Raw genomic sequence first — 24,305 nt, forward strand, 5'->3', positions numbered from 1 at the left:
AGTATGCGCTCTGGATCTGTCGCTTGCTCAGTTTTCCCAAGGGCATCTTCTGCAGGTCAATCTGATGAAGATTTAAATGATTAAGTCAGGATTTCACTACACTGAAACCACAGCAGCATACCCAGTCTAGCTTCTAGGAAACAAATCTCCCCATCCTGGTAGGACTGACCACATGAAGAATGGAAATATTTCAGACTTGGTGTTGATCTCTGTGGATCACGGAATGATGTCACAAGGACAGCACATGCTACAGAGAAGACAACTATAAAAAAAGGAATACTGCAATAGGAAACTAAGCATGCATGCTCAGGCAACACAAAAATAGGTGCTAAGTGTCTGTCTAGAAGTTGAATATTAACCTGATGTCAGATGGGTTCCTCAATCACCTCAGTAATCATACATTTCAGACTAGCAAAGAAGCAAGCTAAACAAAAAAATTCTTATTCATGCAATCCTATGTGTCTTTAAGTGCAACCTAGACACCTTCTAACTTTACCCTATAATTATTAAAGATCAACTACAAAGAGATTACAAGATGCTTTGTATTAATTAATGAAAAAATAACAACAACAAAAAAAGCAACTAAAGTTAAAAGTTATGTCTTTGTTGCCTGAATTTAGAAGCAAAGAATCATTTTGGTTGGAAAAGACCTTTAAGATCAAGTCCAACCATTAACCCAGCACTGCCAAGTTCACTGCTAAACCACGTCCCTGTGCTTCACATCTGTACCTCTTTTAAACATGTCCAGAGATCATGACTCAACCACTTCCCTGGGTAGCTTGTTCTAATGCTTAACAACCCTTCTGATGAAGAAGCATTTCCTACAGTTTAATTTAAACCTCACTTAGTGCAACTTGAGGCCATTTTGTCTTGTCCTATCCCTTGCTACTTTGGAGAAGAGATGGGCACCCACTTCTCTACAACCTCCTATCAGGCAGTTATAGACAGCAATAAGGTCTCCCCTAAGGTTCCTTTCCTCCAGACTAAACAAACCCAGTTCTTTCAGCTGCTCCTCATAAGACTTGTTCGCTAGGCCCTACACCAGCTTCATTGTCCTTCTTCGGACATACTCCAGTACCTCAAAGTCCTCCTTGTAGTGAGGGGCCCAAAAGTGAACCCAGTGTTTGTGTGGCCTCAGCAGTGCTGAATACAGGGGGACAAGCACTTCTCTACTCATGCTGGACACACTATTTCTGATACCAGGCAGGATGCTGGTGGCCTTTTTGGCCACCTGGGCACACTGTTGGCTCATATTCAACCAGCTGTCACCAACAGCCTCAGGGTCCTTTTCTGTTAGGCAACCTTCCAGCCACTCTTCCCCAAGCCTGTAGCGTTGCCTGGGGTTGTTGTGACTCAACTGCCAGACCCAGTACTTGTGCTTGTTGAACCTCATCCCATTGGCCTCGGTCCATCAATCCAGACTGTCCAGGTGCCTCTGAAGAGCCTTCCTACCCCTAAGCAGATCAACACTCTGGCTCAATTTGGTGTCATCTGCAAACTTACTGAAGGTGCACCCAATCCCCTAATCCAGATCATTGATAAAGATGGGGAGAAGAAAGAAAGGTATCTCCTATGACAATGACCCATCTTTTTTTCTTTATGGAAGTAATTTTGATGCCAGGCATAGGCCAACTCAACCTTGGGAATACCTCCAAGCTAGATAACCATCATCCTCATAATTGTTCAGTTCCATTTGCACAGCCTCGCACCTGTTATGCAAGGGCAGCTGGGAAGGTGAGGTAGTCACAGAGATGTGACTGCTGCCCTGTATGAGTGTGAGAGCTGGGCACAGCCCGCAGCCGACACCTGGGTGGCACCATGTTCCCACCAGAGCTCTGTCTGGGCAGCTGTGCCAGTTGTGCTGGGTGCAAAGCTTGGAGAGGCCATGGGTTTCTGCTGAGTGGATACCACTGCTCGCTGGTCAAGCTGGCAGAGCTTTAGCACTCTTCCATACAAACTGCCACACCACGCCTTGGTCACCAGCAGTCCCTACAGGCTTCTTTTATAGTGGGGTGGGGGGTTGGGAGCTTGGCTACTCATGCTCCTTGCTCTGCCCAGGTTCTGCTAACTGCTGTCACAACCTGTGGGCTCCTGGCCAGTGTTTCAGCTCCCTCTTAGCTCCCCCAGGTGTGGGGAACCCCCCTGTGCTGGGGTACTCAATGGCAGATTGTGCCAACAGCAGAGCTGCTCGCCTTGATGACTGATTTATATGTTGCTTTTGTTTGTGTATTGATGGATCTTGGGAACATTCTGGATTTGCATTAAATCCTTGCATAGTTAAGGACCATCTGAATGCAAAAACATTCTGTAAAAGTCAAGTCCAATGGAGTCTTTTATAAAGACCATGCATACACCCTCTGGACTCTTGAAAGTACTCACTGTACACCTTGCAAGTCAAACTAGCTTTTGCTTAACTTGATGGGTTTGAGATTCAGCTCAAGGACAGAAGATCCTATGAAAGCATGTGTATCACGTACCATATGGATAAATCCCACATTATTCATTCACTGTGGAGCTAGGAAATCCAGCTTTATGCAAATCTCTGCAAACTGAACTCAGAAGTCTTTTCCAATATAGAGACTGGTGTGAAAACCCTGAAGTGATTTCGTGCAGAGATTTCCACCCTGTACTGTGTTTGGGAGAACTTTCACCTTAAAGGTAAGCATATATACTAAGAAAAGCCATGATGGACCATGAGAGAGAAGACAGGCTTCAAAACTGATCGTGTCTTGGGGACACAAGACTCAAAGCCAAGATTAATAACCTAACGAAATCCAACTTGCAATAGACTTTTAGCTCCCAAACTTTTGGGGCTAAAAAACTTTCTTGTTGAGTGCTCATCATCTGTATTATCTGATTTAGAGCTGAAAAATAATGAAGGACATGTAGAAGTAAAATATGCCATTTAAGGTGGATGTGCAGAATAGCTGCAGACTTCTATACAAAACTCTTAGTTTATAGATTATATACGTAAATATACAAAGACATACAAGCACTAACACATAAACACTGATACCTATAAACTAACACATCCCCTAACAATGTAATTGAGTAATATATCTCTTACAGAGCCCATAAACTGACAAAGGGCTGGAGTTTGTGTCTCCCATGAGTCATGGGAGGTGAACAGAGCCCTGCAGAACTAATATATATGCTGTAACTGCATCCAAAGCTTTATCATTAGATGCATCAAAAGAGCACAGCAGCCAAGGGACTGGGTCTAAAACAACAGCACTGCAATTACTACCAAATGCACTGAGAGGAGCATGAGGAATTAGCTCCACATCACAGATATGTGCACCAAGGCTGTCATGAGAGGCAAGGGAGATGTTTGCCTTCCACCTAGAAAAAAAGAGGACAAAGCACGAGACAGGCTTAACCCTGTAATGAGCCATTTTATCTAAGGCAACAGCACAGATAATTGTAATAAATTCCAGTATGCTTGGTGAGGTAAAACTCCTGAATGTTAAATTAGAAGCAGGAAAAGAAATGCATCAGATAAATCTGCTGTTGTGCAACAAAGATTAAGAATTTGCTACAGTTTCGGCAGAGCAAGAGTGCCTAGACGGAATGAAATACTTGAGAGCAGGCTGATGAAAGGAACCAAGCAGCAGCTTTCAGAGGATGCAGAGAAACCTCTAACTAGGAAACCCATTATTTCCTCTAACAGAAAACAGCTGTTGAGCAGCAGCAATACAGGAAGAGAAATCTAATAGGAAGACAGGCCCATCTGGACTCCCAGGTCTCCTACAGATGGTGTGAATTAACAGAGTTTCACCAGAGTTCTACACAGGCAAATCACATCAGATGATAATCAGTTCAGAGTCTTTAGCCATTTCCAGTTATAAAGAATTATTAGTATTTTAGGAGACATATTTTAGAAGTCTTCTGAAGAAGAGAAGACTCCGGGGGACTTTAACTGACTTCTGATACCTGAAGGGAAGCTACAGGAAGGCTGGAGAGGGACTTTTCACAAGAGTGTCCAGCAACAGGACAAGGGGAAGTGGCTTTAAACTGAAGGAGAGTGGGTTTAGACTGGATCTGGGGAAGTTCTTCAGTATGAGGGTGGCAAGACTCTGGAACAGATTGCCCAGAGAGGCTGTGGATGTCCCCTCCCTGGAGGTGTTCAAGGCCAGGTTGGATGAGGCCTTGACCAGCCTAATCTAGTTGAGAGGGATCCTGGCCCATGGCAGGGAGGTCAGAGTAGATGATCTCTAGGGACCCTTCCAACCTAATCCATTCTGATTCTATGATGAAGACCTTGATGTAAAGAACCACTGGAGGTATATGAGAACACAGTTAACCAAAAGTACTACAAAATGTCAGGCAAGTCATCTGAAAGCTTTCACATAAGCTGTATGAAATGGTGCAAAGTCTGTTCTGAAAAATAGATACACAAAATACCGATACAGAGAGCAAACAACAGCTGCTTAAACATGAAGTCCTATGGAAGTAAGTAAGCTGGATGAAGAAAAAAAATTTAGAATTAAACCAGTTTGAATGGCTGCATTAAAACAAAGTGCAAGATCTCTGAAAAACAGAAACTCTGTTTCTGTGCAAGAAGAGACAGATGATACTACCACACCACTCTCTGAAAAATAATTAGAAGCATGGATCAAGACATATGGAGGAAAGACAAATGGATGAAAATAGTGTATCACTAGAAGAAATGACAAATATAACCACCACCAAAAAAGCTCAAATTTGGTCCTGTTCAGAAGAGGATTTGGACTTTGTCAAGGCATTTAATTAGTGCATGTATCAACTGGCAGCACGTCTCAAGTCTGATCTGCATGCTCATTCGTTTGCTACCTAAATTAGTGGAAGTGCTGCCTCCCCCGAATATGGTTTCCTGCTCATAAAAAAAGAAGAGCCTCCAGACTCACATCATCAGCAAACCGGTTATCTCTGTTAATAGATTAAGAGCACTCTGTGAACAGTGGTCACAATGCGTGTATCACTAGAAGGAAAAAAAACAAACCCAAACAAAACCCACAGAATGACGACTGATCGCAGAACCGGCAGATGAGTTTCTCATAGGCTTGTTAAATTGAAGATGCTGATAGAGATATTCCCCACTGATGAAAAGAGAATGCACCCATGTCTCAAAAACTGCACATATCATAACTAAGCTACTACTTCCAGTGCTTGGCAAATTCTCATCAGGCTCTTGCCCTTATTTTAAGGCTGACCTAGAACTGGCACTCACTTCTGGGAAGTATGAGGCATGGTGGATTGAAACAAACTTGCTTCTGGCCGTGTAAGTATGACAGAGGGTTATTAGTGAAAAACATGAATATGTGTAGTCACCTCAAATTCCACCATCGCTTTCTTCATGCTCTCCACATCAAAGATCATCTTAATAAGGTCTTGGATTGGCTTAGCAAGTTTTGATTTTGTCCCGGCACCTACTGTCAGTTTCCTGACAGCTTCTTCATCCTGGAAGGTAAAAATAGTATCAGAATTAGCAAAATCACAAAGGATAAAAGTAACAGGCTGGATGCCATGGTAACAACTCAAAACCAATTTAGTGTATGCATACTATGACTAGCCTGAAGTTCATGGGGAACGTGGGACACTGCTCTGACATTTTGGAACAAAGTGCATTTAAAAATCCACCTATTCAGTAATTTGGCAGATGTTATTTCAAGAGGTAGCGCTGTAAAACGTAGGTAGAATTAAAGGAATAGGAACTCTGTGCATCTCTGCTTCACCTCAAGCGACACTAATTTTTTCCGAAGCTTCCTACTGCATAGAGACCTTGATGTGAAAAGATGACTGTTTACTCTTACTTTTGTGACAAAAGAGAGATATAATAACTAGTTTCACTAAGTTTTTAGAATAAAAACTGTCAATAGACGAGTACAGGAATCAATTATCCATAATACCATCTAAACACTTTCATAGATGGAGTATGTTGCACCAATAAAGCACCTGCAAGATGCTTCAGAATATCACTGTACATTGTGGTGTAGCAGACTATTTGCTGCTGCAATACCCCAATTTCCAGAAATAAAGCTACACATTGAGTACTTTGCACTGGAAGATGCGAAGTAACAGTACCTTGGCCATAGAAAAATGCAGCAGCTTGAAAATATGTGCTCTGGTGCCTTTATAGCTATTAACAGCATTCGACTGTTTCATCTGAAAATAGTTTAAGTTATGGGCATGCCTTTAAATAAACACACAAACCCCCGCTGTGCAGGAGGAAGAGAATTCTAATTTATTTAGCTTAGCTGTCTAAATAGCCAGATCTTACTGACAATGGATAATTTGTCTTTCTCAGCCTGCTCAATATGTGCCCCAAGCTGCATAGGAGTTCCTTCAACATTTGGGAAGATTTTGGATGCAGAACACAAATGACAAGTATCTATTTTAAATAAAAGAAAATGGTGTTTTCAGAGAGGATGCATGTGAAATGGCTGTTGAATTAATTAAGTTCAAATTAGCATCCTTAGAATTACTGAGTAAACAGAAACAAGCAACTTGACCATGGAAAACTACTTAGTTTCACAACACATCTGTTTTAATGCATGACACCCATTGATCTAGGGTCTGTCTGTAACACAGAAAAGATGCAGTAGTTGCACCTGCACTTCATCCCTCAGGTTTGTTAAGGGTAAGTGATCCAACAGTGAGCACTACTCCAACAGTAGTAGATCCAACAGATCAGCTACAGAAAAGCAGCTGAGCAATGCTCCAGCTGTACAGGGACATTTCAGAGTTACCTGTCCATAATCTATTTCCAGCGGGTAGAATTTTTTGGGATATTTAGTGAAAGTCTTCGAATGCCAAGAATTGCCAGTTTTTTCTTCATACAAATTCAGGAAGTGTTCAACAGCATCTTCTTTTGATGGCATCTGCTCCAGCTTGTTACTCCCGATTACAGTGCCCACACGACCCCAAGATCTGAACACCCAGTATCTAGAGAAGTGAAATATGAAAATATAATGAATATAAAATACTCTGGCTCCAGATCTCAGTCCAAATGAAACCGATCCTGCAAGAACCATGCAATTACATGAGAATCAACCATTCACCTACCCTTAATTTTAAAGAAGACATTTATCAGCAACTGCAGGAGAACAACAGCAGAGCCACCACAGAGCATATGTCCAAGAACTGATGTGAAAAAACACACCAGACCTACAGCCCTGAGGATAAATGTGCACAGCAGGAAGAGAGGCTAAGCTCTCTTCAGTCTTAAATGTTTCACAAACACAAATCTTCAGACTATTGGAGCCACATATTTGAAGAAAAAAAAAAAAAACACCAACACAAAACAAAACACAAAACCAAACCACAAAGCATGTTTAAGTGTCAAGTCCTAGAGTTCAGATTTTTAGAGGAACCAGAAGTAACTCAAGTGTTTGTGCTACTGACAGCACTCTGGGTGAGTTTCTGTAGTATTTATGGGGACACAATCAATCAGCCTTTCCAATATGTCAGGCATGAAATGCAGGCACCGAGATTCCTCCATGTACTTCAGTATGATAGACCCAGATACAAACCCCACATACCAGAGCCAGCAACAAAAGAACATGGGAACGTGCAATAAATCCAGACCTGAACCAGGTTTGTTGCTGCTGACAGCCATTAGCTTCCCTGGATTTCTGTGCATCCCTTACATACTTGGGGGGGCAATTTCATTTTAAATAACCCTCTCAATTTCTTTATCTATTCAGTAAAGCAACCATTGGACAGGTCTGACATGAATCTGATGAGACTGAAAAGCTAAACACCATTTCAGTGCATTTTGTTATGCCTCGGGGCGCACAATTCAGGACTACATGGTGGTAGAATAGGCAGAATCTCTTTGGGTTTTTTTCTTCCAAACTTACAGCTCAGCAATTAGAAAACAAGAGTAAGCTGGAGAATATGGAAAAATTTCCCAACATCACAGACTTTACATGTGGAGTGTTGATGTTAGAACACAGGAACCTTCATCAAATTCTACTTCTTTCCTTTTAAGGGCAGCCACCACTCACAGAGCACTTTGACCCTCCTGTTAGCCAGTTAACCCAGACACCAACCCTACATGCATTGCCCACCCCAGGATGTGGGAATGAGCACAACCAGAAGCAATTCCACAAACTTAACTCATGTCCCAACTTACAATTTTGTCAACAGAGCAGAGATCACCCCATGGGTTGTTTGTTTTGTGGGTTTTTTTTTTTGTTTGGTTGGTTTTTGGTGGTTGTTGGTTTTTTTTCCCTTTTTTTTTTTTAGCTAAATATATCTACCCATATCTCTTCACACAGACATTTTGCTCATACTTGGCATTTTAGATACCAAAAATCCAGCATTTATTGGGAAAAAAAGTGAACTAAAGTATTTCCAGGGAAAACTAAACTCACCTGTTCTCCCTGTCATCCTCTAGCAGCTGCAGCTTGTAATAGGAATTGGTTCCTTTCACAATATCTACCAAGCCCAGGGTTGCACTGAAAATCTTCCCGCCTTTTTCAAAGACGTGAGCAGAATCCTCCAAGCCTGCAGAGAAGAAACAAATGGTAACACAGAGGAGGTTACCATTTCAGGTTTCCTTCCTACATTTGTGTTCACAAAAACATTTCATAAAGTAGTGTGAATCTTAAGAAAAATGCCACAAAACCAATGACATGCTTATTCAAAGCTACTTGAAGCATATTTTCTTTTCAGTGCATTGTGAGCACACACCTTTAGATACAGTGGAGTAAACCTCAATCCTAACTAGAAGAAAAAAAAAAAAAAAAACAACTTTTGACAAAGGACCATCTAAAATCTAGTATTTAACATTGCATGACTTGCAGGAGGAATTCTCAAGAGAGATAGAGCTCTGCAGGTGTCATGTTAGCAGATGGACTGAAAATCCAAAGGCTGGCCTTGGTTGCAATATGAATTCTCAGAACAACGTCTGTGCATCATAGGTTTGGAGAGTAGCATCAGCTGTCCCCTGAAGAGTCTGGGGGTACATGCTCATGCCAGATCTGGGACTTCTGCTGGCTGGGCCTCCATTCACCCCACAGACAGATGTTCCTGACACTGAACAAGGTGCACGCCTTAACTCTAGTGGTCCTTCCAAAAGCTGCACTAGAAAATCCTGCAATATCCAGCTTTGGATGTTGATCAATATCCTTCCTTTGTCACCAAGAAAAAAAATAAGTTAAAAAACGTATGTTCCTTTTATGGAATCCTTATCCTTTCACAGAACACTATTTTGCAAATGATCACAACTCCTGAAGACTGTGGTGCAAACACAGCCACTGTTATCACTCACCGGAATCAGGATCTACTGCTGCTCCACCCTTAACTGTTAGCTTCATTTTCTTTTCAGACTTGCTAGGTCCTGCAGGGACAGAGTTATATTTTTTCCTAGGCAGGCAACACAGTCTGACTTGAATCAACATTTAAATTCTCAATTTGCATAATTATCACCCTAAGGAGCCTTGAAATCAAGATTCCCAGTATATGAGCACAACGGCTTTTTTTTTAACTTTGCTTTAGCAGCCCATTCACAGCCCTCACCCCACCAATTAAACGAAAAACAAGACCTCCCCGGATTCTATCTATCTGTCTCCTTCCTTCTGGCCCCAAGGAGTGGGCCATATCATTTTTTCACTTGCACAGCAGATAAGTCACATTTGTGGTTGTGTTTAAGTGGGATTTAAAAACCTCAAAGGGCATAAAGGGTGTTCAGGTCCCCTGGAGATGCTACTGCTCTGAGACAGTCTGGCAATAACATACCAAATTGTATGATAGAAACCTATACTTGGAGGACACAGAAGAGAACAGGTTCTGAAGATAGGTGAGCAGAAACAATGATTTTGTTCACTGTCCAACATTAATAATGCAAACTCTTTATATCATTGGTAAGGAATGCCACTTTTGTTGGATGTTATTCTCCTGTGTTAAAAAAATAATATGCTCTAAACCAAGTAGAACAAAGCCCCATTGCTCTGGACCCCAGTATCTTCACATTTGCTAACACCCCTTGGGGGTTCTGGTAGTGTTTCTCACATCTGGGTGCCCCAGCACCTCCTTGGAGCTGCAACACTGACCAAAACTGGCAGAGAACATGACGTGCTAGGAGGAAGAGACTGGACTGATGTCAGAAAGCTTAGGCACATGGCACAGGAGATCTCTGAAGCAAGACTGAACTAGGGGAAACAACAGCCAGCTCCGAAGACAGCTTCATGTTTACTTAAACCTAGTCTTTCCCTGAGGTCTCATTTAAAATTATTGTAAGAAAAAGGGGCAGAGAACTCAAGGGCAAGGATAATCTATACCCAAGTTTGCTTTGTGCATGCACAGCACTGAATGGGCCTGTGGACAAATAGCTGCTTCGTTCTTCACCTTGTTCTTCTTTGACCTTCCCAGCACTCTTCATACTTGAGGGCTTGCTGCACTTCCCATCCACAGCCATTTCCTCTTGCTCCATTTTTACCTCCGCACCCCAAGGTGAAAGTGCATGGAGAGACACAAGCTCCTGGAAGTCCTTGCTGGAGGATTTCACATCCTGAAGAAATTCCTCTGAGACCACACGGATTTTGGCCTCCTTCACTTCTTCCATCTTCTTGCTCATTTTCTCCACGTCCTCTGCAGAGGCAGGGTGAGAAATGGAGAAGCAAAAGCATCAGTGAGGTTTCAGACTGTAGGCTCTTCCCTCTGGCTGCGATTCATGGCTCTCACACTTTGTGGATTCCACCACACTCTGGATTCACCACACTCTTTGGAGAGCAAAATCCCCATTGGCTTAAAGCTCCAGCTTGGGCTAGAGCAGGAACACTCCTGTTTTACCTGACTGGTTCAGCTCCCCCCTTCCTGGAGCTAGCCTGGGAAGAAGATCTCTTTACCTCAGCAGCCAGTTTGCATCTCAGCTCCAACAGGGAGTAGAGTAAGAGCAGACCCCAATTTTCCAGCAGAGGAAACAACTGCCCTCAGACACCCAGTCAGTTCTGTGGCTTCTCTAAGGCAAGCATGGACACAGCCCCCAGCACCTGTCTTTCCCACAAGAGTGGCTTCTCTACTAGTGTGGCATACAGACCCAAGATCCAGGTGCTGCAGACCCAACAGAGCCTTACAGCACCACGGCAGGGTTAACATGCTAGGTAAGTACAACTCAAACAGCACACACCTGTCCTTACTTTTCCAAGCACAGTAAGGCCATGTGTGCACACAAAACACTCCCCCTAATCCAAACACTGATCCCCAGACAGCTCAGAGGACACATGCCCTCTGTAATCTGCTCAGCTCTGCTACCAGTGCCAGTAACCAAGGCACAGTTGCTTACTCTTTGTGCTGATGCACAGGTTTGCTTTGTTAGCTGTTGTTGTCATCTTTCCTCCCAGGTCCTCCACAATGCTCTTCACCTCCTCCTTGTTCTTTGATAGCTTTCCAAGGACCAGGATCTTCATGTTGGTTAGTGGTTTGTCTAGAGGTTTGGAAATAACACAGCACATTAGCAGGCACAGAGTCCCCCAGATGAATAACAATCACAAAGGGACAGCATCCCCCACATTCAGTACAATCAGCCCAGCTGGCAGGGCGACAAGGGACAAGCAGGTCTGACTGCACTAAGCAAGTGGGAGGAAGCTCCCCTTCCCTTAGGGAAGGCAAAGCTCAGCACCTGCCAACAGAAGGGATGGAAGACAGGGAAAATGGCAAATAATGTGTCTACATTTTTTTTTTAAATGGGGAAAAAAAAATACCATCTGCTTCGGCACTGTCCTACTAGACTGTGCTCTGCTGCCCTCTTCTTTTGATGCCTAGAGAGCATGGAAAAAAATCACTGTAACATGGATATTCCTGCCTCTTCAAAAAGATGATAGTTTTTGAGGGGCTGGAGAAAGAAGATTGTGTCTCAAGCAACGGTGCTCCTACATTACATTTGGGTCTTGATTTTATAGACAGTACAAGGTTGGATCATGCAAACCCCATAACAAGTCAGAAGACAATCGATAACCATCTGAGGCTCCAACACATCACTGTGTTTAACACTTTGCGATGCAGGTGGGCCCAGGACATGAAGTGTCTAAGCATATCTGCACTGTTGGATATAAATGCTGTTAACTTTAGTTGACACAACTGAGGGATGTTTCCTCTTCTACCTCCTACTCAGATTAGGTAGGTTGCTAACAAAAGGTAACCTGGCTTTAATTCTGGCCAATGTTTTTGAGTTTACTTTCAGGGCACACTGGGACTGAAATCAATTTGCCTATCAGAACCAAGATGTGGGTTACTTTGTCTTCAAAGCATGCAACTCATGCCAACAGCCGACAGGGAATTCTCAGAGTACAACTTTTGGCCAATTTGTGGGCTAAAACCAGCATACCTGTTTAGCATAAGGGGAGTCAGTGACTGGTACAGCCAAATCCCAACGGAGGATTTAGAAAACAAAACCAAAAAACCTCCTGCCCTTAAAACCTAGCACGATGTGGAATATAGTGGTATTATAGAGGTACTTGGATACTCCCCAAGAAACCAAGCAAGGTATTTCACAGCAGGTCTCCCTTGGGACACATTTTGCAACATCAGCCTTTAAGTTTCTGATGCATTACAAAGACAATTTCCTCACCATCAGAAAATACCCAAAATTATTTTTTAGGCAACACCCAGGACCTCAAGCTCACGTCCCCCAGGCCACCCACCATGTCAGGGTCTACCTGCACTAGGAAGATGAAGCACATGAGACCCTGTTATGCTCTGTTTAACTAGGAATGCTCTGCTTGCCTGGGGGCAGAACAGCATGCCTGCTGAGGGGGGCATGTTTGGCTGGCTGAGGAGTGGCATTACACACCATTCTGAATTCCAGGATGTCCAGCTAGCTGCTTACCTCTGGGAGCAGACACAGTCTCTGTCAAAGGAGCAGATGCAGAGGGAGGAGGCACAGAGTTTTCAGTTGCAGCATCTGGAGGGAACACCCTGTCCTGCTTCTTACACTTAAATTTTTTCAGGTAAGGAATTTCCCGAAACTCCTGTGGGATGGAAGCGTAAGTAGAGTTTAAAAACCCCAAAGACTATTGCAAAATTTAAAGGCTAAGTTGAGCACTGGCCAGATGTTGGCAGTTACTGCAGGTCTTTGAATAGATTTCAGAGACACTCACACTAAGGTAGGCAAATATCCACTTTACTGACTGGGAATACAAAGCTAGAAGAGGGTAAATGATGGGTTTCAAATTAAATCAGCAACATCACTTTCTGTTTAATGTTACTGGAAAAAATATGATCTAGTTATGCATTAGCTGCCCACCCTTGGTGGGATGTAGCTGTGGCAGGATTTCCACGCTGTCACAGGTGCTCAGCACCGCTCTCTGCCATCCAACACCAGCTGCTGCTTATTCAATAACTTCACAAGAGGTAACATCAGTGAAGAAATGTGCTCCAGATCATCAAATTTGCTGTAAACACTCACCTTTGGGATCACCCAGTCTTTTCTGTTGGGAGTCTGTGTTTTAGCAACACACTTAGTCCAGGCAGTGATGTCCCCTGAACAGTAATACGCGTCACTCTTGAACACAAACTGCCCCTTACACTGCTCGCAGGGAAGCAGAGCTCCAAATGCCATCCCATCTGCTACTCGGTCCAAGATCTAAAGCAACAAAGAACACAAAACAGGTCACCGCAGGAGGAGGCTGGAACCCCACATGCTACATTACACTGGGCTGTACAAGAAAATAACTGCCAGGCTGCTGGCACACAGAAGCAGACATTTCTAGTGCTTGCCATACATATGCTGCACATACACCAAAACTCTTACCAGCACTGATTGATTTATGATGACTTAAAGATGTGGCACAAACCTTCCCTGGTCACACCGTATCTGCTCACGGCCATGGCTCACAGTCTCTCCTGTTTGGATTTGGCACTGAGGAGAACATACCTACCAAACAGCACTTTGAGCAGGCAGCTGTGCCAGAAAAGGCAAGGAGAACACAAGCTACTGCATCCAAACACAAGTAGGTAGGTGGGAATGTAAGCTCAAGCAAGTTCTGGGTTTCCTGTCTAGAAAGTATTTCTTAACCATTTTGAGTCTAGATGCTTCCCACATCCCAGCCCACAGTCTTCACAAAGAGTCTTAATAAATACAAATACTTAAAGTCATGTGTGGCCCCAAAAGAGGTAAGATTTTCACAAGTTACACAGACTTAAAAGCAACTGCTTTTAGAAAAGATACCAGGAAAGAAGTTGTGCAGGTTTTGCTTCTTTTTCCATAATTTAACAGTTGAGGAAAACAATGCGAAGTGCCACAACTAACCTGCTCTTGAGGAGGCAGCAACAAAAAAAACTCAATAGAGAAGTTTTGGCACAGATAAAGGCACATCACGGAGACTACAGCACTGAATTCAGCATCCCACACCACCACACAGCCCTTCACAAGCAAACTTAACAGCAACACCATCAGAGCTCTGAGACAGAAGGGCTTGTGGACCTTGCAGCAACACTGGTCCAGGTCAGCCTCACCAGATGCAAAGACCCAGCACACATGCAAAGCAACTGCAGCCCAACTCACGGCATTCTCCCCTGAAGGAACTTCCTGCTTGTTGGCGATCAGCAGCTCTTTCAGGTCGTTAGTGGAGCAGACCTTCCTCAGCTCATCCTTGATGCCCCAGATCAGCTCTGTTTGCTCCTGTTGACAAAACCCAGCAGCTCAGAAAGCAATCAATTGCAAGTAGCTAAGAGCACTCCTGAAACTGCAGTGTGTGGACAAGGTTTTAGCGAGCCTGTGGTATCTTAAACACAGACTGTGAGATCAAGCACACCAAGAACCAGTAGATTTACCAAAAGGAACAGTCACACATTATACCCAAAACTTAAAGCAGATCTTTAAAGCCACATGCTTCAAATTTCAATATGAATACAAAAGCATTCTGCAGATTCAGCAAATAGTCTCTCAAGATTACGTGCAGAAAGACATCCCTATGGGATTCTGTACAAACCAAGGCTCCTCCATCATGTACTGGTGCTGAGGGGCCACGGAGTAACCTTTACAGCACTGACCCATGCAAGAAGGTACAAGTGATACCAATAAGACAGCTAGGTTTTAGGTAGAGTAGAACTTGAGTTTCTATCACACTTCTACCCTTAGCAAACATCACCTAATCAAGATGACAGTGACAACAGTGGGGATGGGGATGCATTTGAGCCTTGCATTAAAACAAAAAATCAGAAATGCTGATTGGTGCTGCTCTACTTACAAGCCACCTAAGCATAAGAGGAATTTCTACCAGATCAATCACCTGCAGCAATGCAGAGGAGACTGCACATTCTTTTGGGCCTTTCTACAAAAGGTGAAAGGGTTGGGACACCAAAGAAGCATCCTGAATAGCTGAGAGTTTCTACATGTTATTCACTAGCTACAGACAAAAATGTAGTCTATGCTGAAAGAACTGGTTGACTGTTAAACAGATTAAGTTTCAGTGTTAATGACTGTGCTTGATGAAATGCTGTTAAAAAAAAGTATATAAATTAGTGAACCCAAAGTTAATACTGATCCACAAACTGCCTTGGCCTGCAGCAAAACCTTGATAATGTCTCAGCTAAGTTTTGTAGAAAATTAAGGTATTGCCACACAACAAAAAAGAAAACTTTTGTTCAAAGGCAGACATAGCATTTTTCTACAGCTCCATTAGGACTTCAACTGCAGAAAAGGCAGCTTGTTAACTTTTTTTCTCCTGGAAAGAACCTATGCCAAACTTTCAATAAATAAAAACTTCCTGATGCTCTCCTGGGAATTCTTCCCATAGTGTTCTAGAAAGTGAAAGGTAGAAAGCTGTGATCTATCCCACTTTGTACCCAAGAACTGAACACAGTTCACCCCAGAGGGTGAAAAAGATATGATTTCTCATTAATCTAGTTCCACGCTTCACCTGTTTAATTTTCACAATGAGGTATTTATTGGTTTCCAAGCTCTTCTGCAACAGTGCTCAGACTCAGAGTTTCAGCTACCACCACCAGATGATACAGGAAGGACCAGAAAACCAGCCTCCCTGAGAGAAGGCATTTAACCTAATCTATTTAAATCCAATAAGCACAAGTCCTAGAGAACTTCCTTCCTGTCTTTCAGGAGAAAGCAGCAGGGTGAACTGGCACCAGCAAAGCCTTAGTGACAGGGAATGTTCAGAGCCAGGACATGAGGACCAGCTGTGCTGCAACTCTGCTTTGCCTGGGCACCAGGCAAAGAGCTTTCTATAGGTGCCACAGCTCTTCAGTTAGTGCCTGACAGCATTCTTCTAACAAAGCAGTTTTTAGGATACAATCAGCTAAAACTCACCTTCAGCTGTTTCTCCTGCTTTGATTCTTTCTCTTTTTCTTTTTTCTGTTTCTTTTTCACAGTCACATTTCCATCTACCTCTTCTCCTTTTCGCTTTCTAGTATAGGGAAAAACAAAACAAAGCACACACGAATGAAAGGAAGTTATTTGAATGCCTGTGCAACATTACCAGAGCTCAGTTTACTGACTGCTGGTATCTGCAGAGGCTTGAATATCCTCCGTTTTGGCAGGCAAACCCATTTTTCAAATTCCTCAGTGCTGGATTGACACATTTACTTGGCTCTGCAATGTGAGGCACTTCAATCAGGTCAGGTTACACTCAGAGCTTTTCCACAGGGTTGCTGTATGGTCTGGCAGAAGAGCACAGGAAATACTGCAACATTCGCAGGCATATTTGTCTACACTTGTACTAGCTACACCAAGGGCATACCCAAGAACCACTGAATAATAAGCATGCCTCTCCAAATCTGAGAAGGTATAACAATGCATATTTTAAAGACTATAGGGTCTTTCAGCTGAATCAACAGCTTGATTTTTCAGCTTAGACAGTCCATATTGAAGTAAAAGCAAACATGCTAATTTTAATAAGCTAACACACTGAAAAACTATATGTTTCCCAGACAGAAGGACGTTTCTACTTGCAAAGTGCTCCCAGGCTGACAGTGGTTTCATAATGTACTACTGTGCAGCTGTGTGTGAGGAAATTTATTATTAGCTAGGGCCTCAGAGCTGTGCAGGGAGAAGTTACAGAATACGCTTCTCAACATAGACTGGAAAGAAGAGGAAACAAAATGAAAACTGGGGGATTTTACCAAACTTCAGAACGACAAGAGACCTCAGAAGAAGATCATTTGTTTCCAGTCATGTCATCCCCTTGGTCTGCCTGGCTTCAAAATACATCAATATCAATAAATCAAATTAGTGTGTGCTATCCTTCTGAGGAAATAAGGGAAATGTTGCCCAACTTGAGGTAAGGTGGGCCTGCAACTGGAGGCAGAGCATGAATGCAGTTTGGATCTCACACTTCATTTTGACAGAGCTGCTATTATTTTGAAACATCAGCTGTGTTTCTTCTTAAGAAAGCAACTGTCTTAACTTCATAAGCTGTGGCTGATGGTTAAGCCATAATGTTGACATTCAACTGCTCTCCCACTTAAAACTTCAAACACTTCACTTTCTGGTATTTTGCTACCATTAAGACCAACCCTGCGTGACAGCTTATTAGCTATGAAGCTGCAGGGAGATGTCAAAACATACTGTTCTCCCAGACACTCAGGCGTGACAGGCCCACAAGTTCTAGTGACAGTCTTGCTCTAAAACTGGGCCAACTTTCTTTTAATTTGCAGCGGTCACCACCAGCCCATCATTAGCACCTCCAACCAAACTATGCTTTAGAGCCCTTCTCAAGTGTTTAAGGAGCTGGTTTTGCAGAAGAGTTCATCTTTCACCTGTCTCCTTGCAAGGTCCCATCAGTTCAGCTGAGGCTATGCTGTAAGGCGCACTGCCTCAGTAGGACTCAGTGTCCTCAGAGGAAAACAGCTCCACTGTGCTACCAGCAACTGCTTGCATTTCTTGAGGAAAAGTCCATATTGTGTTCTACATCAGGCAGGCAAGAACCATGACGGCAGGATCAGGTACACAGTAGTGCCTTCAGAAGTTCCCAGGCCAAGCAAGCCCCCTGTTCCTGGCTGCAGCCCCTGCAAGGAGCAAAGCACCCACTGAGCCCAGCCAAAAGGATGACTTCTGTAAGTTTTAAGAGTCACAGGTACACAACATAATCTGGGAAATAAACACATCAGCTTGAGCACAAAGTGCTCTGATGCACCTTCCCAAGCCAGAGGGCTTAACCACGTCAGTATCTCGGAAGGGTGCCCAGCACTGTGTATCTACAGTGCCTCTCCCTGGGCAGGCTGACGGCCAGGCTGCCTCCAGCGAGCCAGCGCTCACTCCTGTGCCACAACCTGTCTCCCCCACTCTCCAGAACCAGGAAAGCCAGCACATCAACTGCTGGAAGGTGGTCACCCTGACGAGAGGCCCCGTGACCCAGGGAAAGCATCCCAGTTCAAGCAGGGATTCACCCTTCTGGCAGCTCCCTCTCAGCGTCAAAGGGACACCAGGCTGCTCTCCCAGAGTGATTGCTGTATCTGTTCCAGCCACTTGAACAAACTGCAGAGCAGAAGGCATTATCCTGATTGCAGGGAGGCATCAAGCTGTCAGTCAGCACCTTCTCTTCTGTCCCTGCCTATGCCCAAGGCTTAAAGTAAACACCAATCATCATTTTATACAGCCTGGAACAAATACAGAAGGGAATGGCAAAGCCAAATTCACCTCACATCTTCCCAGAAGAGCAAATTTTAGCACAATCGATAAAATACAAGCTCACTGACACACATTGATTTTAGTTTCCATCCTTGGGACCAAACTCTGTGTGTTGCTAACAGCAGCTGGGTGGTACTGTGCACACCCTTTCTGCTGTTGGAGAAGGGACAGTCTTCCCACAGTCAGCAGGCACAGGCTAACAGCTTGCTTATCCATGGAGGATACACAACTACAAGATTTAATCCAACTTTTGAGAAAATGAAGATGGAGATGAACTGTCCCTTTCTGGCATTTATTCTCCATTTCTCACGTTTCCCTGCCTACAATGAAAATGAAGGGTAGAGAGGACAGTCACGGATAAAGCAAGCCGCAGTGGACACAAGAAGGAACAAGAACTCCCCTTTTTTCCTCCTCCCTTTAAAGCACAGCCAGATTGTTGCTGACCTGAGTATTTGCCCTCTGCCTCAGGCAACCTCTGCAGTTAATCTAGTGCTGCATGACATCTCCAGAATGACACTTTGCTCCTGTCCTGGGCAACAATTCTCCCCAAACAAGTGAGGCAGACAAAGTATTACAGCTCAAAGAAGGAGGGGGAAACACATGCTACCAAAGTAGCACAGTCAAAGGGAGCTTGCAAGCTGCTACTGCATTTCTTGCAGCAGTACCTGAGCAGTCTCCACAGGGAAGCTGCTGGCAAGGACACAAGATCCTCCCTCCTAACCCAGAGCTGACCGAGGAAAGGAGGCAGGATCCTGGCAGGAAACCTTCGCATTTTTGCCCTTCAGTGGGAAGGTGTTTTACAACTTATTCTTGGTAGCCCTGCTCAGCAGCTCACTTCTCACATCTGCATAGGGACAGCAAACTTCTGTCCTTATGGAAAGGGCCGACAGAGCAGTCCCAGAGGCTGGGCTTCTCCTCGGAGTATGGGCTAGGCATGCAGAAGCAGCACATGAATTTGGATGGGTCACACCTAAACTGCAGAGACATCCGAGTCAAAATATAATTTGGCTGTAGTACAGTAAGAAATATCTTTAAAGATCATTTTGAGAATGTTGCTGCAACATCATTTTTGCAAGACGCTGTAATTTGTGTTGTCAATTTCTGTTATCTGATTGAATGCACAAGATCCATTATTGGAGGTAATTACATGTAATTCAAGCTTCTGGGGTGTCTGTCTTTTGGCCTCCCTAGAACTTCTGTGCTTTCTTGGCAGAAAACCACAGGGTAGGAAGCACACTATACCTTTCATCTCACACTGTTTATTTACACTCTTACTCATTCAGTTTGTTTGCCTGACAACTATTTTTCCATTGACCCTTAATACCCTTGGCTCAAGCACACAGCCCAAAAACAGCAGAAGAAAGGTAGTGGACCATAAGAGCCAGCCAGCACCTTCACAGCTGAGGGGCTTGTTCCCATGGTGCTTAGGAAGCAGGAAAGATGAGACGTCCTGCTGCGTTTCTGGCATCTAGTCCTGGTTCACATTACCCTACACCACCACGCTAAGCTTTTTTCCCACTGCAATTCTAGGCTTTTATTTACACAGTGACTTGGCAAAATACTCTGCAGTCTATCTTTATAAAGCCTTCATATTTTGCATAGCATCCCAGAAGCGACCCAGAAAAGCAGAGTCAGGGCAGATTTGACTTACACAATCAAATCTCTAGAGCTTTGCTGAGGACATGGAAGAAAACTACAAATAACCCAAATTAAAACTCACACATCGTTCTAGGGCAAAGTGGAACACGCACCTTGGCACATAAAGCAAAGGACTACTTGAGAAGCTCCAGGTGCAATAAAGCACTGTGCAAAACAGAGGTAAAATGCCTGTGCGAAGACAGGAGTGTGCTGGGCAGATGCTGACAGCTTGTCTCAGTTGTCAGTGGTTCAGCCAAGTGAGGTGAACAGCACAGAAGCTGACAAGGCTCCAGCAGGAGCACTCACTCTTGCAGCTCTGCAGGACTGTTCTCAGAGCACCCACACCACTGCCGAATGCTTCTGGAGCAGCTGCTCACCAACAAAGAGGCTGGAAGTTGCAGCCTCTTAACAACACGCAAATCAATGTACGTGCGCTCTGCTCCGTCACCAACGGCCAAGGATGACATTCATGTACACACACAGTTCTGTACAGGATGACATGCCCATCAGCCACATATCTGAAGGACCAATACTGACAAAGATTGTACAGACTTGTCAGAACTGCAGCTCCTCAGAACCCAATGTCAGTCTCATTGGACAGTTTCATGATGAATCCTTGCAAAAGTAAAGCCGAATTCAGTCTACAAGTTACACGAAGAAGCACAATGTTTTACATTGACACGCTCTTTCCTACTTGTAGGACCAAGAAATACTTTATGTTCCTTCCTCCACAGAGACAATGCAACACTGGCTTGTGTTACAAAGCATGACTCTACGTGACATCACTTCAACAACAAGTAACAAAAACCTCCATCAACAGAGAAGATTGACCAAAGCTAATAAGTCACCCAGAAGCGCTTCTCTATCAATACAAGTTCTGTCAAGAGCCTCCACTAAAAGCTTCCATGGAAGGCAATGAAATTTCAGATGTACAGCAAGAGATTTAGCAAACACAAGCACCCAAGTGTAAGTACTATGCAGCAAATAAACATTGTTATTAGATTCAGTGCCTGTCACAGATCAGCAGCTCATAGATAAGAGATGTCAAATCAACCCTCTAACAAGTGGTTAGAGCAGAGAAGCCATCACTGATAACATCATTGCACGAGGAGGCGCAGAGCCCAATCTCCATTTGTATTAAGCACGCATTATTTTATGGTGGAAAGCCCTAGATCACTTTTCCAAGTCACAGCTGCTGGTCTCTGCATTTTCTCAGTCACAGTGGGCAAGTGGACTGCATGCTCCCAGAGACAGGGAATTTGTATGTTGTTGGCTGCCTAAGGTCACAGGAAGGACCAAACCCTCCTACGACCAATATTCTTTTAACAGACAATGTGACAAAATATTTATTATGGGTGTATTTGAGGGCGAGCAACGGCTCCTCTAGACAACACCATTTCTTACGTTGCCCACATACCCTTCACTCTTGGTAGCCGGGAGCTGCTTCTTCAGAGTTTCTTTATCTTCAGCTTTCAAGATGCTGAAGCCCAGGAGCTGGGCGGCCCCGTAGGCGGGCAGGAAGCCCAGCTCTGCCCGGCGGCTCACGAAGCAGTCCGGGTGGTACCAGTTATCGATCATCCCCAGCTGTGGCTTTTCAGGATGCACCATCTTCTTGGAGATCCGGATCTGGCCCTGAGGTAGATTGCAGTGGCACAAGAGCAATTGTTAGGCCATTCTGGAAAGAGCAGGATGTTAACAAGTTACCAACATGATGCTTCCCTAACACCTGTAAAATAGCAATAGTTACTCAATCAAAGCCTGCAACTTTTGTTCAAGTCCTTTTACTATGGTTCCTCTGCTTTCTTCAGTACTCTTCCTTGGTTGGAAAAAAAAAAAACCAAACAAAAAAACAAGCCTACATCTTCCTTCTTAGGTATTTTTTTGTTCAAAAACCACTCAAAATGGGTAATTCTGAAGTTTTTACTCTGACTCCCAGTAAGCTGGAACAAGCAAAACTCACATGACCAAACCCCACGCAGGCAACTCTTAAAATTAACTTTCTGTCGCTACCACTAAAGCATTGGTGCTAATGTGATCTTGCCCCATCTTACCACAAATCACTTTTCAGATTCCAAACAACTAGTTGTTTTAGGTGCTTTTAGACTGTAACACTTCATGCTCCAACAAGAAAATGTCTACACCACAATCACCAATGTTTCCGCATACAGAATAATACCAGCACCGGTGTTTGACCCTTGCCAGCTTTACCCAACTGGCAGGTCTATCCACACCTACCAGAGCTCACAACTTCATTTTGCCAACTGACTTTAAAAGTAGAGCACCAAGACAGGTTTGACGGCAGGGCTGCATCATATTAACTAGCTGCATTGCTGGTTTTGTCTGCTTTCATGGAGTTAATATGGATACACTGCACACAAACAGAGCTGGTCTGGGTGAGGAGGAGGAAGAGGCAAACACCTCTGCAGTGCTGCAACAAGCAGGAAAAGCTGCAGCTAATGGTGTCTCTCTTGCCACAGAAATGCTGGCGAGCGGTGTTCTAGCCTGCTCCAAGACCCAAGTGAAAGGAAGCATCAGCAGGTTTGAAGCACAGGCTACAACACCTGAGGGATGCCTTTATTGTCAGCAGTCCGGGACCCAGCTGCTCCTCAGACACAGAAATGCAGCTCTGCAAGTGCTTTCCATATGCAGGACAGACAGGAAGCAATTATAAAAGTTACTGTTTGAATTGGAACTGGTGGGAGAAAAGACAAGAGATGGAGATCTAAGAAAAGCTTTTTACCTTTTCTATTTTCTGTTCACAGCCTTTGCAAGTACTTCTGTTAGACTTGGCATATTCTGCAGCAAAGTCATTGAGGCTCTTCTCAGCCTTACCACCTCCTTCCTGTTCCCCTCCTTTTCCTGGATAACAAAGCAAATACGGAGTTCAGCTTTAAAAGGCATTCCCTTATTTTTTTATTTTCCATCCCAGATTGTTAGCAGCCTAGATTAAAAAACCTCTGAGTTCCAGCATCTCATCTGTCAAGAATTTGACTACAGAGCAATAGAAGTAGTCCATGCTCAAAAGCATTTTTAAAATAGAAAGAGTTCTTTAAACAGCCAAGTAGCAATTGTACAGGATTGCTTATTTAATGACTTTAAAGTACTTTCAAAGGGGCACAGAGCTGACCCTTCTTACTTCCTTCCTTAAAGGAGTGTAAAATGAGATCTTATTGAAGAACTGACTGTAGCACGAGTCACAAACAGCTCTGCTTCCAAGCACAACTCTTCTTCCCAAACACCAGTTTCCTTTTTTGTATTACATTTCAAGAGGCAGACATCAATCTAAAACTGCCCAGCATACTTGCTTTACACAGAGACGTGGTGACTTTAGTCTGGTCTGTACTTAGACACTTGCTCCCCTGACTCACCACTTCACGGTCTAACAATTTCAAAGAGCCACTGTAGCCACAGGCTGCAGTGAAGGTAACATTAAAACAACATACTACTGCAATATTTGTTAATATTAGGGAACTGAAAACAAAATACAGCAATGATGATAACCCAAAGTATTTGGCAACACATCTGCCAACAGACTTGGCCTTTTCCCCCTTGCTGATTTAAGATGCTGGACCATACTGTCAGGGTCCTAGCCCTGCAGTACACACACGCCACAACAACTCAACAACTCTCCCGATATCACTTGCTAAAGGGACACTGCAACCAAATTACCACAACAACTTCAGAAGTGGTGCCATGTGACCCTCCAAACAGCAAGGCACCTCTACTTACCTCCTCCAGGGCCTCCAGTTTCAATGGCTTTCTTGATTTTCTCCTGGTCTTCCCACCGGAGCTCAGGGAAGCCGTCAATGTCTGCGTGGGACACGATTCGAGCCCGCTTCCAGAAGCAGCTATAGTGGTGCCAATGAGGGACTTTGCCATCAAACATGGGTGACTAGGAAGAAAATGCAATAGGCCAAGAGAAAGCAAATCAGAGAGAAACCAAGGGGAAAAAAAAGAAAAAGGAGTATCTGGGTAAACATAAGTGATTTATTTTTTTTTTTTAAAATGAAGAGATGGATACTATTTAGGATGAAGTCTAAGTAGAAAATCCAATACAACAGACAAGCTGCTGGAGAGAGGTCCCAAAGGGAACGGACGT

General features: G+C 43.8%; 1 protein-coding gene across 1 annotated transcript in view; it reads right to left on the bottom strand.

Annotated features, from left to right (window-relative positions):
- The window catches only part of PARP1 (poly (ADP-ribose) polymerase 1), a 31,300-nt gene extending 7,206 nt beyond the window's left edge, over positions 1–24,094 (bottom strand). Inside the window, exons 1-14 of the mRNA XM_008949925.1 lie at positions 23,936–24,094; positions 22,947–23,065; positions 21,624–21,838; positions 16,250–16,346; positions 14,489–14,605; positions 13,391–13,567; positions 12,812–12,953; positions 11,270–11,410; positions 10,333–10,575; positions 9,257–9,325; positions 8,358–8,490; positions 6,729–6,924; positions 5,311–5,439; positions 1–61 (exon numbers count right to left, since the gene is read on the bottom strand). The exon at positions 1–61 is cut by the window's left edge and continues 39 nt beyond it. Of these exons, the coding sequence (XP_008948173.1) occupies positions 1–61; positions 5,311–5,439; positions 6,729–6,924; positions 8,358–8,490; positions 9,257–9,325; positions 10,333–10,575; positions 11,270–11,410; positions 12,812–12,953; positions 13,391–13,567; positions 14,489–14,605; positions 16,250–16,346; positions 21,624–21,838; positions 22,947–23,065; positions 23,936–24,092 (1,996 nt within the window). The 5' untranslated portion in view covers positions 24,093–24,094. The remainder of the gene's footprint in view (positions 62–5,310; positions 5,440–6,728; positions 6,925–8,357; positions 8,491–9,256; positions 9,326–10,332; positions 10,576–11,269; positions 11,411–12,811; positions 12,954–13,390; positions 13,568–14,488; positions 14,606–16,249; positions 16,347–21,623; positions 21,839–22,946; positions 23,066–23,935) is intronic.
- Positions 24,095–24,305: the final 211 nt, after the last annotated feature.

This window comes from Merops nubicus, unplaced genomic scaffold, assembly GCF_000691845.1.
Source record: "Merops nubicus isolate BGI_N331 unplaced genomic scaffold, ASM69184v1 scaffold14931, whole genome shotgun sequence".
Taxonomy (NCBI): domain Eukaryota; kingdom Metazoa; phylum Chordata; class Aves; order Coraciiformes; family Meropidae; genus Merops; species Merops nubicus.